This window comes from Glycine max, chromosome 17 (assembly GCF_000004515.6).
Source record: "Glycine max cultivar Williams 82 chromosome 17, Glycine_max_v4.0, whole genome shotgun sequence".
Lineage (NCBI taxonomy): Eukaryota > Viridiplantae > Streptophyta > Magnoliopsida > Fabales > Fabaceae > Glycine > Glycine max.
The window spans coordinates 18,513,733-18,530,456 of record NC_038253.2 but is presented as its reverse complement, the minus strand read 5'-3'; the positions used below and the strand labels follow the sequence as shown (position 1 = coordinate 18,530,456).

The window sequence follows — 16,724 nt, the reverse complement described above, 5'->3', positions numbered from 1 at the left end:
TTGTTTGTGCAATGCACCTTGGAGACCGGAGAAACTTCACTTCACTTTCAACTTTTAATTTGCTCCCAAGTTAGAAAACCATGGTTATATAAATAAAACATATATAATAATGTTTCTCCTTTAATTTATTAGTATTACAAGAAACGTGAAACACAAATTTTATCCAAAAGGAAGTGAAACAAATCAATACACGATCAGATGACGTTAAAAGTCAATCGTCAGAAACCATGATCAGGCAAACAATAAAATAACATTTTTTTTTTGACGAAACAGAAAAACAACCCAATTCCTACAAACTAGTCTATTGCAAAAAAAAAATTAAATCCCAATAAACTAACAATACTGGTGGCTCTGATACCACTTGTTGGAATTTTAGGAGATCCTTATAAAATACCAATAACCACCAAGAACACATTACGTTAGATTAGGAAAAGTTTTAGGAATACCTAGATCCATAATGATTGATCAACAAACGCGGCAGAATCTGAATCCGTAGGTAACCAGTGGCTTCATGGTTCTTCCTCAACCGGAACCTCTTTATTCCTTAATAGGACATTCGTAACTCTTCTGATGGGGAGAATAGAAACTATATGTGACGACTCGGTATATTGGGGACCATAACCTTCTTATAGCGTATTAACCCAATAGGGTTCCCATTATCCTCTAATGGGGGTCAATACTGACATGTGCTCATTTAAGTCTATATCCTCTGACTTAGTTGTCTAACAAACTCACTTAATTTGATCACATAAAATAAAAACTACTAATGATAAATAAGTAATATAATCGTGTTATAATATTAGCCCACAATAATTTTTGGAATAGAAAATTCCAACACGTACCCCCCAACCATTATAAAGATGTATCTAGAAGTCGATCTTATCATCGGGGCACCCATCAAGATTTGAATCAGTGTACCCCACAACCTCTAAGTTGACAACTCTCCTATACTCCTTAGTATGCTAAAAGTATCTCATCACCTTCTTAATAACTATTGAGTGATCATTCCTAATGACATATAAGATGCAACTTTTAAATTTTGTAATTATTTATATTTAATCAAAATTATTGAGCGTCCTAATTCATTTTATGACTCAACACAAACAAAATGACAAAATTGAAATATATTGAATAAAATATTAATATTTTTTTATAAATAGTGGATTTTGTTTTTTGTTGTAGAAGTCTACTATCAATATAGAAACCCAATACAATTTGTTTTCTACATGACTAAACATCACTCAGTTTTTTCATTATAAAAACCAAAATAATCCGGTAAAAATGTATTAAAAATAAGAATATTCACACATTTATATATTAAATTTCAAACCTCATTTTTATTTTCATGATTTGATTCATATCATATTTTCTCCTCTAATATATCACATGCCTTTTTTTATATTGCTACATATATTATGATTTTAAAATTACCAAAAAATATATTATGAGTTTAAATCAAATCAATATTAATTGATTTATTAATTAGTTATTCGAATAAACAAAAATTTTATTTTCAATAATTTCGTTAATCAAATACTTAAATTTCTTCAATCAACATTACCAATAATAGAATGTTTATAAATCATCATTAATATAAATATGTTAAAGTTTCTTCTTGTTTGCAATCTTTCTTTTTTGAAGAATTTGTTTGCAATCTCATTATACGATCTTTAGATAATTTCTCTTTATTTATTATTCCCTATATTCTTCCTAGTCAAATCCCTGGTTTTGTTTAATGATTTTATTACTAACTTCATGAAGTCAATCCAATTGACTATTGGCATGAGTTCGATTAACTAAGAAAGTATCTGATCTTGTTTTACAAGCAAGTAGGTTTTTTTAATTAGTTACGTCGTTGCTTGAATTTTCCAACTGTTACAAGCTTGTAACATCAAGTTGAAACTAAATTATAAAGTGTGTACTTGATGTTAATTAAACTATCTTATCAGTAGGGTTATGGCAAATTGGAATCTAGAGTTGTGTAACTCTATATATGGTTCAAAGTCATTCATTAATCCTGAATAAGAAGAAGCTATTAAATAAAAAAAGTTGATAAATAATTATTTATATTTTATAATTAAATATATTTACTAATGTGGATAAAGTAATATATTTAAGTTTAAGACTAATTTCATGTTCTGTAGCAAAGCTATTTACAATTCAAGTCATATCATCAATTAAATTTATTTTAGTTTGATTTTGTTAATTTGACTTTTTCACTTTAAATCTGAATCAAACAAATATAACTAGTTTGGTTCTCAAATTTATCAATTCAGAAATTTGTCTTAAATTTATCAGTTCTTAAATTTGTCTTCTATTTTTATCCTTTCATAAACAAAAGTATTTTAATTTGTTCATTTCAATAATGATTTTTTTAATATATTTTGGATCAAGAAATTAATGATGTATATAAAGTGATAACTATAAAAAAAATTTAATATTAAATAAAATAAATAATTAGTTATTAAAGAACAGGATATATTTTATTTAAATATTCACATAAAATAGATAATAAGTAGATATAAAAACAAAAAAATATGAATTTTTTTTTATTATACCTCGATAACTAGAGCTGAAAATGAATCAATCCAATGAAAAATAAAAACAATAAAGACAATTGTTATTTTCACTTTCCCAACTTTACTAATATACCTTTCTTTTAGTATTATTTTTTTTAAAGAAAATATCTTTTTTCTTTTAGAAAGTATTTTTCAAAATGTTAAAATTTTTACACTTTCCAAATAAAAGGGGATGAGAAGAGTGAAAGAGAGGAGAGAGTGTGATGAAAGAGAAGAAAATGTATTGTTGATATAAAAAAGAGAGTGTGTTGTTGCATTGAAAATGGAAGTATGCTAGGAAGAGAAGAAGGTTTGAAGGTAAAAGGTTATTTAAGTAATTTGATTTTAAAAAAAGAAAAGGGGAGAGTAGTTACTAAAAAGGAAGTGAATATAATAATAACCTATTAACAATGTGTGTTACAACGTTTATATATATATATATATATATATATATATATATATATATATATATATATATATATATATATATATTAAAAAATTGAGATTAAAATTCAATATATATAAGGGTTGATAATATTCATCCTAGTTGGTGAGCATTAGCACTCAACACTAAATGTTTTTCCCAAAATTATTTTTAGAGTGTTTGGATAGAGAATTTTAACTAAGGAGAGTAACTTATCAGAGAATTTAAAATTTTTTAATCTTTAATTTATTATTTGGATGTTTTTTATGATAAATTTAAATTTTTGGAATTTTAAACAGATAAAAATGTGAAATTTTAATTTCCTTCTAAAATATGAGAAATTGAAATTCTCTCGTACCTTTCTCTTCCCTAGCCCGCTTCAGTCCCAGAAAGAACACTAGCTATGCGTTTTAATCGATTTTGAAATTGTCGCCAACGTCACTCTCCATCAACCTTCTTTCACTCTTGCCGGCGCCACTGTCACTTTCCATGACCACTTCGATATCCTTTCCATGTCTGCCACCTTCCTCCACCACGGTTCTCCGAAGGTGATCCCAAACGCCTTTGTCATGTCCTTTTCCAGACCGTAGGGGCAGATCATCAGTGGACTCTTCGCCAGGAGGCTCCTCGCCATAGGAATGGTGTTCATGATTACTGTGTCATTCAACAACCTGTCGTATCACCGACTTCTGTCGACGAAGGACACACATAACAACTCTAATAGCGATAGAGACGCACAGTCTCCACCAGTTTCCGATGGCGGCGCGGAGAGCTAGCACGTTTTGGTTGAGTTATGTATGTACAACTATCACCTTCCTTTAGATGTAATAATTTCTTTATCCAAACATAAAATTTTAAAAATAAAAGAATTTCAATTAAAGCATTTGAAATTCTTAGAGATCCAAACACACTTTTAGTTCTTTGGTTTCTCAAAATTTAATTTAAGGATATTAACATACTTTATTGTTTAATATAAAAAATAATTTTTTTCTCTCCTATCTTTTTTTTTCTACAGTTTTCTCTCTTCTTTCACTTGTCAATCACTCTTCTTTACTATTCAAGAATATCGTTAACACATCATCATCACCACCACCACCACCATCATGATTGTTGTTATCACCATTGTCGTTGCCATGACCGTCGTCACCACATCACCATTGTTGTTGCCATGACTGTCATTGTTGCCATAGCCATCACCACTGACAATGGTGGAGGAAACAATGCTGGTTGTCATGATGGCGATGATCATGGTGATGGTTGTAACGGTGGTAGCAACAGTCATGGTGATGAATTAATTAAGATATTTTAAGAATTGATGATTAAGATCTTTTATTGATATGATTTTTTTAGTGAATATTTTTTAGATTTAATGGTTATATTATATTTGAGTTTTTAATAATAAAATACAATAATATTATTTAATTAAAATTTTGAGAAATAAAAGAACTAATGTAACACCCTAACAAAAAAATTACAACTCGATTTGACAAAACTCTGTGTTGTGTCATCATCGCATGTATGTATTTAAATGTAGTGATTATATGTTTTTTTAATCATCATTTTCTTGCTTTATATATATATATATATATATATATATATATATATATATAGACACACGCGCGCACACACACACATATACATATATATGTGATTGGTTTAGTGAAGCTTGACAAAGAAATAAAAACTCTCTGAGTTAGATTTTCATATGTGCAAGAATTATATTGTGCACTGAGTCGCAGTGTAATTTGTCTCTGTGTGAGTGGACTTTGTGTGAGGTCTACTCTAAGTACACGTATTTCTAGAAAAACTAACACAATAATATAGGAAGTTAGCACATTAATATAGACGTTTAAGATAAAATTTACTAGTTTTGGAAAAATGGTTTTACCATTTTTGCTTATGTCTACGTTATCCATTTCTGGTTAAAAATTCAAAAGTAAAAACACCCATTTATGACACCCTTTTGCACGTTAACCTTGACCATCAAAGGGGTCATTCATGCTTGTCAATTGAGCTTATTAGTAGCCTTAGGCCATTAACTCATCATTTCTTTCACAAATCAAAAACTTGAAATCTTATTCTTCTTCCTCTTGCACGAGACCTTTAAGGGAGGAGATACCACTATTTTCTTCTTCTTCCAAGCTTTATACTAGTGTTCTTGTGACTTCTTCTCTCAAAGCTTTGGCAAGAAGCTCTTAAACCTCTCTTTTCTTCTTATTTCTCCATCATTTTCGTGCAAAGTTCTTATTTTTTGTTCCAAAATTTCTTTTTCATTCTTTAAAGCTTGAGACTTCAAAATTTGAGCCCTTGTTCCTTTGAGCTTTTTGTGGAAGCTTCTTTCAAGGTAAGGGAGGGAAGGGGGGGGGGGGGGGGGCTTTCCCCTTCTTGAACCCTAACCTTGTTAGCTAGGGTTCATTGCATGTTGTATTGATGGTTAAAATTTCATATCTGTTGCCATGACTGAAATAGTGTAATATTGTGTTTTCATGAAGTTTTAAGGTTAATAATGAGTTCTTTGGGTGTTAGAACTTGGGGTTAGTCTTATATTTAACTTAAATTAGAGTTTTCTAGCAAAAGTTATGAATAAAACCAGTTTAAGGACATTTTGTAGAATAAAAATCTGTCACAAAATTGAACTTATTGTTATAGCTGTATGGACTGTTTTAATTAAAGTTTTGACCTCAAAAATGAGTTTGTTAGGTGTCAAAATGTAGGGAAGCATATAAGATTCATGAAAAACCGATTCCCAAAACACCGAGAACCATGAAAATAAGTTTAGGAGCAGAACTTTATAAAACCGAGTGACAGAGTAAATTTAGATAGTAAATAGCTTAACATTGGAATTTGTGCCTTTGGACAAATTTATCTTAGGATTATTTATTCTAGAACTCTTGATTTAATTGCAATGTTATTGTTGAAATAAACTGTAAAATCTGATGACCGATGTGTGCTCCAGAATTGTGTTGATCTTCTGTTGATAGAAATTCTGAGATGCATGTATACTATTTTATTCTTGTAGAATGGTAAGACCGGCAAAGTGTGAACTCCAACAAATTATATATATGGTGTGTGAATTTACATTCTGATATATATATATATATATATATATATATATATATATATATATATATATATATGTATGTATGTATATGTATGTATGTATATATATATATTTGTATATTGTTATTTTATCTGTATGTGCAATGGTTTGGGTCTGGGGGTGTCCGACTCTTGGCAAATTATTTGTTATGTGATTGTGATCGTAGTCATTATGTTGTCTGATTGTTTGTGTGACAAGTGGTTTCTATCGCCTAAGGGGTCATGATTGGTTCCCTGAGAGTAGTACGTAGGCTCGAGCCTTGTTTCTCTTTCGTGTTTGTTTGAATGTACGCATTTGTTGATGTATTGGCACGAGAGCTACGAATGCGATGCATTGACAAAAGTCAAGAGGATAGAAGAGAGAGTAAGGAATCAAAGATTCTATTTTCTTTTGTGAGAAAGTGATATTACATTAAGAAAATGGATGATGGATAGATATACACTGTGATATATTGGGTGAAGAGGTTCAAGAACTTGGAGAAATTAGCGAGTGGTAACTATCCGACATTTGGTGCACTCATTTGGCACGGGTAGCTCACAAGCCTCACTTTGTTACTTCTGACGGGCTCTGAGACTATGCATTTTTAGTTCGAAGCTTGGGGATTGGTGTACGTTGTATCCGTATGTGGCGATCACTCCCGACTATTATCCACATAAATGTATAAGACCATCAAGACTCGGAAAGATTGGTGGCATAGGTTAGGCCTTAATAGGTGACAAGTGCGTTAGTGACGCGCTTAGGATCTTGAGAGTGTTGGTTACTTAGAAAAACCAACATGTAATGGTTAGTTAGGTTGTATGTTTGCTTTGTTGGATTATTGTTTGCTTGTGGCATTTAAGGAGTGGAGGGCTCACCCCTACAACCAATAACTTTCAAGTACTGACGATGCCAAGGACACTGAGGCATCTATGGGCTTGGCGTAGCTTGCAAAGAGAGTGGGCATGGTCGTGCAAGTAATGCGGACTACGTGTCACACTTGCCATACCCAAGTCCACTTAGTGCCATAAGAAACTTTGAATCTAGTGCTCGTTACTGTAGACCACATGTTAACCTGCTATATCACATGGGGATTTACATCTCACTTAGAGCTTAGTTATTATGACGACTTTCGTGTGCATCTTGGATTGGAAGAGCTTCATCATGATTTGGAATTCCTATGAACTTTGGTGGAGTATGATGGACGGGGAAATGTTCTCAGATATAACGTGGAGCCAATACACCCAGTTGAAGTTAGAACGGATCGAGGAGACCATTCAGACATTTCGTTCGAGGAAATCGAAGAGTATATGGAACTTCTATGGCAGTTAGAGCTAACATCTAAAGAGGATAGTGATGATCCTTTTGAGGACAAGTCTTAGATAGTTCAATACTTCTAGCATGATATTAGTCTGCTTTGGTCCTAGGTTTCTTTTATAGATTTTGATGTATCTTAGGAGATGTTTTCTCCAAGGGCATGTATTTTGTTGTAACAAGAATGTAAAATTTATTTTGCTTACTTTCATACTATTATTGATTGTATCTATATTATTTCTCCCGTGACATTACTGACATTATTAATCATGCATGAAGACTAAGTTATTTTATATTCGCATTTATTTTAATTCGATGTAAAGGTTTATCTTTTTCTGATTGACGTGCTTGTTTTAAAAAAAATATAGGAAAAGGTTTTACTAATTGTAAGTAACAATTAGAAATTGTGATACATATTTTTAACCACCACTACAACCATCACCATAATTGCCGCTAGCACCACCATTATCAATCACCACCAGCATAACTAATGTTGCAGCCACCATTATAATTGTCGGCGCCACCACCACTGTCATCCACTATCACTACCTCTGTCACCATGATTGTCGTCATCGCTGTCACCAGTGGTGGTGACAACAACGATGACGACAGTCATGACAACAGTGGGGGTGGTTGCAATTCAGTGATGACGATCATGTCAACGAAGGTAGTGATAGTCATGATGATGGGTCAACAATAATTAAGATATTTTAAGAAATAATTTGTTTGATAAATCTTTTAGAGATTTAATAATTATATTAGATTTTAATTTAAAATTTTAAATAATTTAATAATCTCAACAGTCTATTATTTTTAATTATAATTTAATGATTGTTATTAATTGTTTTCCTGTAAAAAAAGTTTATACATCAATCCTCAATGTATATATATGTGTGTCCAGAATTATCTCAAGATCTCGTAAGCAAACTTCCATGTTCAAACTTTATGATAAAAAAGCATAGTAGCAGTTTTTTATTGCCACAATCAATTAAAAAAACTATAAATTTAAAACTCCTTTGTAAAGAACTTTAAAATTTTTTGGCTCAATTTCTCTTATACAATTCCATGAATCTTAAAATTGATTGATGATTACTCTTGATCGATGCATTCCAATCAAAGCATCCTAAATTGTGTAGCAAGCCAACAAATGGATGCCAAAATTGAAAGATTTGAGCTGGTTGTATTAACCGTGTGATGTAGAAAACAAGTTACCCTGTCCAATAACTTGACCCTATTCGTTTTCTTTCATTCTTGATCGGAATGAAACAATTTTTGGATACGTTGTTTGAATGGGAGAGACGACTCGGATCCTTCAATCAAGTACAGAAGACATGGACTATAAGCATAATCCAAACAATCTACATTTTGCAAAATCAGCCACATGAAAATGTTCAATTCTCACATATGCTTCAACGAAATCATTTGATTTTTTACAATATTGATTGAAACACAAACGGTAACAAAACCCCGCATTCAATTTTAAACAAATTTAAGTTACATATCTAAACAAGAAAACAAAAAAGAACAAATTGAGTAAACTCTTTAGGATTCTTGTAAACAACAGCATGCATGTGCGCGCATTTTTGTCTTTTATCGGTCAAAGTTTTAGGTTCGCATCACACTTTATAATATGGTATTCATTTATTTTTAAGCCATAATTATGCTTATATAGCTGACAAAAAAAAAAAAAAGCTTAGATATATTTAACATCTTTGATAAATGATTAAATTTTGTTATCATTTCATAATAAATATTTTTATTACTTTGAGTTCTTGATATATTAAAATTTTTGCTTTGAGTTTTTATTGTCAGTTAAGTGATGGCGTGATCCTATCACAACCACCGTTGATAATGCTAAAAAGATCAGTTTGATTGATGACACATGTCACTTAATTATGACAAAGACTCAAAACAAAAAGTTTCAATAGATTGAAAACTTTAAACTAAAAATTTATTAGGAACTTAGAACAAAATTCGATCATTTATTAGGAACCTAGAACAAAATTCAATCATTTATTAAGAACCTTAAACATATTTAAGAAAAAAAACTGATATATTTGCGGCTCAACGCGCGTAGTTTGCTTCAGCACAACATGCTAGTTTGACTTACTAGGTTCCTCTCTTCAATTTGTGTCCATCTGTTTCTTTTAAACTCTCCTAATTAAGTCCACCACATCTTATAACCGACAAAAATGATAGGTTAAGAAAATGTTTGAAGAGGCATTTTCGTAAGTAATTATAATAGAAGGAAACAAGAAGGAAAATAAACTTTTTTCAAAAACTAAAATTAGCTTGTGACGAAGCTAATATTAGTCTTAATACTAACTTACACATAAGCTCATTTTACTATTTTAGTCTTGAGATAAACTTATTTCATTTTTTCTTTCTTATTTTCTTCTCCTGTGATTACTAATGGAGGAATTTATCTAAATTAAATATGGCCTTAAGTCTAAATTAAATATGATCAGAGCGGTTATTCAAGGAATTGTGAATTTCTGGATGGAGATTTTTCCTTTGCCGCAATCTGTTCTGGACCGGATCAACGATTCGTGCCGTAATTTTCTGTGGGGCAAAGCGGATATTGGCAAAAACAAGCCCTTGGTTGCTTGGTCAGTAGTTTGTTCTCCGAAAAAAGAAGGGGGTTTAGGCCTTTTTAATCTCAAGGACTGGAACCTTGCGCTTCTTTCCCGTATCCTGTGGGACTTTCATTGTAAGAAAGATTTTCTATGGGTTCGGTGGGTTCACCATTACTATTTCAGAGGGAGCGATGTGTGGAATTACAATACTTCTTCATCAGATTCAGTTTTGATAAAGAAAATCATTCAAATAAGGGACTTTATTATCTCTAAAGAGTTAAGTACGGAAGAGGCCAAAAAGAGGATTCAATCTTGGAGCACCAATGCACAATTGCTTGTTGGCAAAGTCTATGAATACATTAGAGGTGTCAAGCTTACTGTTAGTTGGTGTTCTGTTATATGGAACCCAGCAATCCCCCCTAAGATGTCTTTCATTTTGCGGCTTGCTAAAAGGAATCGGCTGCTTACTCTTGACAAAGTTGCTTTTTTGAACAAGGGTTCCCTCTGCCCTTTATGTTCAAATGAGCCTGAGTCAAATGCTCATTTGTTCTTTTCTTGCAGGAAATCTCTCCAAGTTTGGGCTCACATTCGTGATTTGGCTCCTTTCCGCAAGCGTTTCACTTCTTTACAGCGCATTACTGACTCTTTAATTAGGGGCAAATCCACATCAGGTGTTCAAGGAAAATTATGTTGTCTGGCTATAGCAATTACAGTCTACTACATTTGACTGTCTAGGAACAAGCTGATGTCTTTCATTTTGCGGCTTGCTAAAAGGAATCGGCTGCTTACTCTTGACAAAGTTGCTTTTTTGAACAAGGGTTCCCTCTGCCCTTTATGTTCAAATGAGCCTGAGTCAAATGCTCATTTGTTCTTTTCTTGCAGGAAATCTCTCCAAGTTTGGGCTCACATTCGTGATTTGGCTCCTTTCCGCAGGCGTTTCACTTCTTTACAGCGCATTACTGACTCTTTAATTAGGGGCAAATCCACATCAGGTGTTCAAGGAAAATTATGTTGTCTGGCTATAGCAATTACAGTCTACTACATTTGACTGTCTAGGAACAAGCTGATTTTTGAAGATTATCAATTTTCTGTAATAGAGGTTATTAGCAAGATTAAGTTTCTTATGTATAGACAAGCGCACTTGTTGCATTTGTTTTAGCATCTTGATATAGGTCTTCTTGTATTAGGGAGACTTTTGATTTTCTTTAACTGCGGGATATGCCCCGTTTATTATTGTATCATTTTGGATTTAATATAATTTACATTTTTTTTCAAAGAGTAAGTAGGATGAACTCAGACATAATCTGTGTAAAACCAGGTCAAAGACCTTATAAAATTAAAATAATACAGACCTGACAGTAGAAGTATTCATAAACTGATTTAATTCAATATAAACTGCAAAGTAGTCAAGGTTATACAGGTTTCATAATAGAGGATCATTTAGCCAATTTAAGCCAAACTTGGTTACCTTCGGATTGTCTCAACTCCTTTCTACCTTGGTAAGTTTTATTTGCTTCCACGATGTTCTGGACACTGCATTTGTCTAGTTGTCTGTCTTTTGTCAGTACTATAGTTTGTTTTCATTGTCGAGAAAGCTAATTCAGTTAACACTGAACACTGTCCCTTTCCATCCGATGGCAACTCAATAAATAGTTGCACATAAGGGTTGCGGTTTGTTGTGATCTTTGATATTGTGGGAAATTGTGGACAAATGTGATCAATGTGGCCGCAATGGTGGTTGTGTTGACCCCAAAAAACTTGATGTTGTATCCAAAATTGTTTGTGGACTGTTTTTTAACATCTTTCGCACACCTCTTACTCTTGATGCAAAATTGACAATACATGGTAGGTAAAGTTTTTGAAGGATGATCAAAATATTGATTTGATCATGTTGTGATCCCCTCTAGGCTAACTTCCAGTACCGACCAAACTATGTCCTGATGGCTTCAGCAATCCATGGCCATCCATCATCTTCCTTACTCTTGCAGCATCATCCCATCTTCCAGCTCTTGAGTATATATTTGACAGTGTCACATAGTGACCAGCTTCATGTGGTTCCAAACTGATCAATTTTTCTGCAGCCAGCTTTCCAACACTAATATTTTGATGCTCTTGGCATGCAGCAAGTAAAGCTCCCCAAACATGATTATTTGGTTCCTGGGGCATTTGGTTAATGAAATGAAAAGCATCTTCAAGCCTACCAGCACGGGCCAACATGTCAACAACACAAGAAAAGTGTTCCCTTGCTGGTGTCATGCTAAAATCCTTCGTCATTCTGTAGAAAAGTTCAATCCCTTCATTCACAAGTCCTGAATGACTACAAGCCGAAAGTGCACAAGAAAAAGTCACCAAATCAGGTCTAACACCTGAACCACTCATCTCCTGCAAAAGCTCCAGAGCTGTTTGGCCAAGCCCGTGTGTTCCAAATCCTCCAATAATCGTGTTCCAAGAAACCAAGTCCCTCGCAACCATGGTGGAAAACACAGAATATGCATATGCAATACATCCACGGATCGAGTACATATGAATAAGCGCATTATAAACCGGAATCACACCACTGAAATTGCATTTCCTAACATAAGCATGTATCTCTTTTCCACATCTCAAATCACAAACAGGCAGTATACTAGATATAGTTCTACCATCAATCCCCACTCCTCTTCCCTGCATTTCTCTGAAACAATCAAGCGCCAAATCTACCAACCCCACGTCAACCAAACCAAAAATCATAGCATTCCATGTAACAACATCACTCTTATCCATCCTCCAAAACACGTTATCAGCACAATCAAGTCTGCCCCAACCGGCATACAACATCAACAAGGCAGCTCCAGCAGACCTATAAAACACATCCCCACACATGATTTTGAGGCCATATCCATGAATCTCCTTTCCACTAGCCAAAGCCCCCAAATGCCTGCACGACACAAGCACACCAGAAAGAGCATCCACATCCGGTGAAACCATCCCAACATTCACCATCTGCCTAAAAATCCCCAAAGAAACATCATGCCTCCCAACACCAGCATAACCCGAGATCAAAATCGTCCACGAAATCACATTCGGATCCTCAATCTCTCCAAAAACCCTTGACGCCTCACAGCATTGTCCCATCCTACAATAAGCATCCATGACCGTGTTCCACGTGACAACATCCGGTTCACAACCACACCCATCTTTCTTCATAACCCCCAACACCTCCACAGCCTTATGCGGCAACCCATTCCACACATAACCCGACATCATCGAATTCCACGAAAAAACATCTCTCTCAGACATTTCATCAAACACTTGGCGTGCGCTCCCAACATCCCCACATTTTGAATACATATCCAACACAGAGTTACGAACTTGCAAATTGGACTCTTCCCCGAACACAACAACGTCTTTGTGAACACCCCTTCCACTTCCGAAGCGCGATAACTGGGCACACGCTTTGAGCACCTTGGGGAACACGTACCCATCTGGGACGACGCCGTTTCGCCTCAGTTCCGCGTAGGTTTGGATGCATTGGTGCCCGAGGCCGTGCCTGGAGTGGAAGGAGAGGATTGAAGTGAAGGCGAAGACGTTGGGGTGGGAAATTTGGTGAAGCAGTGTTACTGCGGAACGAAGGTCGTTGGAATCGGCGTAGATTTGGATTAGCTTGGTTACGAAGAAATGGTTGTGGTGTGAGCCGGTGAGGAGAATCCGGTGGTGGAGCTGCTTTGCTTGGTTTAGGGTTTTGCAGGCTTGGAGCAGAGAGTTGAATGAGTGTGTGAGGGTTGACATGAATCAATGCGTTCTTCTTCTTCTTGTTGTTGCTGGGTTTGGTTTGGTGCTTCATCGTCATGGATAAGCACGTGTGCAAACAGTGGATGATAGATGCAAATGTTTTTGGAGACCTGGTTTTTTAGACACCAAATAAGTCAAGGTTTTTTCTTTTTGCTTATTCACCTATTTGATTTAATCTTAGAAACATTTGTTTTTATTTGTATCTTATACAAAATTAATTACTAACATGAGTTTATTTTTCACTGACTCTTAGATCAAAATGTAGTTTTGGCTAATGATTTTAGGGGACATTTGATAAAAGATAAGATTTTTCAAGATTCATGATGTCTAAGGAATTATGAATCTTGAAATCATGTTTTTTTAGAATAATAAAATATGTTTAATTAGCAATTAAAAATACTTAGATAATTTTTTTAAAAATTAAAAAATTACATGATATTTTTATTATAGAAATAAGAAGAGTAACATAATATGTTTCCTTTAGTAAAAGAACTTCTCCCTTATGAGAAAATTTCTGTAGTTGTTAAAAAACATTTCTGAATTTTTTTTTTTTAAAATGGATATCAAATGTGGAAATCTCAAAACTTCTCCCCTATTAAACACATAGTGTTACATTTTTTTTTAATAAAAGTTAATTGAGGAAGTGCCACATAAAACTGTTATTACTAATTCATTTTAATGTAGTAATACATATTAATAGGTTGCAAATGGAGGCACGTTAAATCGGACCACAAAAGTGTAACATGGATTGCAACTTTTTTTTTTTTTTTTACAAAACGGATTTCAAGTTTAGTTCAACTAAAGTTAAAATTACTAATTGCAACTTCAAGATGTGACACAAAGTGTTGTTGTCTGGTTGGTTTTGAAAGTGTATGAAATAACAAAAGGGTTTGTAAAAGGGATCTAAATGGTCAATCAGCCAGGATTTTATTAGCCCCTATTCTTCAAAATTACTTATTAGTTTTAGTCTAGGCTTAAATATATTTTTTATACTAGTAAATTAATATTTTTTTTATTTTAGTTCCTCTAAGTTTATTTTTTTAATTTTAATCCCTATAAGTTTGTGTCTTCTTAATTTTGATTCATGTAATATATTTTGTTCAATTTAGCTATTATAAATTTGTATTTTTCTAATTTTGATCCCTGTAAACTTATGAAACTTTGCATTTTTAATTTTGATCCTTGTAAGATTATGTAACTTGAAAATTCAAGGTCTGGTATCTGTTTATTTTGTGACAATTCTACTGTGGAAGGTATATTTCCAGCATAGTCCTTCTTTACCCTTGATGCCAAAGGTCAATAAGGTAATGCCTCATGAACTTATTAAGCTTTGGCATTTGGCTTCTATATTTTGATAAATCCTCTAATTTCTTTCTAGGCATGATTTGGGTGAATTTTCAAAATCTATTTCTAATAAATGAATGCATATATATGCTATACATTTTAGTTCAAAGCAGAGCATCTTCTACTTGTTGGACTCAGACACTTACTTTTGCACTAAAGTTGTGATCTGGTTGTGCCAATAGCAAAAGAGAAGACATCATTAATACATTTTGCTTGTTCTATTGTCTGTTATCCAATTTTATACTATCTTCTAATTAAATATATTGCATTTTGGTCTGACCTGACAGAATTACTGAACAAGCTTCTTTTGTGCTCTTGATCCAAAACTAATAGAGGTACTGAATGCTTTAATTGACACTTGACAGTATTGCTAATTCTATGTTAATCGTACTAATTCTTTTGGAACTGTTTTTGCTTTTGTCAGAGTGGACTAGATGCAGAAGACACCAAACAGAGTACTGCTGATATGATAACTTTTGTGAGTAACTAACAAATCTTCACTAATTTTTAATTTGAAACACAAAATAAACATTAGTTAAGATTCGAGATTGTAAGGGGTATGACACTAGGTGTATCTATGATAGGAAACCATCTTAATCATGACAGCATGTTACTAGTCACATTCTCATTTGGTCAATCTCAGTAATTTCAATTTTTTTCTTGCATACCTTGTCCTTGCATTACCACAAAAACAAATTTGTTATTGCTTGAGAAATACTGGAAAAGTTAATGTTTTATGTTCTATTACATTTAACTATTGTTTGTGATACACATTTAGTTCGAATTCTCTTTGAATAACTTGATTTGCACTTAAATATCATGTCTGCTTTTGTTTTACACCCCCACCATGGCAGGCTTATCGATCAAGCATGTTGAAAGTTTTCAAGCACACTGTTGAGGAAGGAGTTTTCTCCTTCGTTATTGGTATGCATCACATCAAGAGGGAGATTATCCTATGGCCCTTATTGTAAGTTGTCATTAGAAAGAAGTAAATTTCAATCTGCATAACTACAAACACAAATAATTTGCTTAATTGAGTTCCTGATTTTTAAGGATTACATAGTGTTAACATCTAATATTGAAGAAGAAATAGTAATCATCAATTCCTGATTTTTGAGAATAGTCTGCACTAATTTGACCTTAAAATACTACTAGTAATTCATTCAATATTTGTTGGAATTTGGTATGGATGTTATTGGCAATGTACGTAGGTTCCATCTTACTATTTTTTTTCAAGTTTCTGTTGATATATAATATCATTTAATTGTAAAATGCCTTTTAGAGATGTGCCACTTATCTTATTACTCTTTAGACCTTAGTAACTTTTGAACCTAGGACCCGAATCCCTTATCCCAACCCTCAACTAACATAACTTGAAGGCATAAACCGTGAAAAAGAAGTTAACATTACAGGTATAAACATATAACTATATAAGTCAATTATTCCATTTTGAATTCTGACGATTAGCAATTGAACGATTTCTGAAATGCATGCATAATTTATGGGCTTTCAAGGAAGTCCCCATCCATTGGATACTTAACACATGATAATGAAGTTGGGTTTACCATATTCGGCATTCTTTCGTTACTTGGACAATGATACCTATCACCCCATATCCCTGCGTTCAATGAATTGACGAAGCAAAATTTGCTTGTAAAATT

General features: G+C 33.3%; 1 protein-coding gene and 1 long non-coding RNA gene across 2 annotated transcripts; one reads left to right on the top strand and one right to left on the bottom strand.

Moving 5' to 3' along the window:
• Positions 1-11,856: 11,856 nt before the first annotated feature.
• On the bottom strand, positions 11,857-13,716 carry LOC100775939 (pentatricopeptide repeat-containing protein At5g39350). Its single transcript, XM_003550988.4, has one exon. The coding sequence runs from the start codon at positions 13,714-13,716 to the stop codon at positions 11,857-11,859; it is 1,860 nt and encodes a 619-aa protein (XP_003551036.1).
• Positions 13,717-15,260: 1,544 nt separating this feature from the next.
• On the top strand, positions 15,261-16,037 carry LOC121173795 (uncharacterized). The gene is made up of 3 exons (XR_005889190.1): positions 15,261-15,398; positions 15,488-15,541; positions 15,918-16,037. It is a non-coding gene; the product is annotated as an uncharacterized lncRNA (long non-coding RNA).
• The last annotated feature ends 687 nt before the right edge of the window (positions 16,038-16,724 follow it).

Coding starts and splice junctions, on each gene's coding strand:
- LOC100775939 (XM_003550988.4), bottom strand. CDS start 13,716: ATGTCAACCCTCACACACTCATTCAACTCTCTGCTCCAAGCCTGCAAA.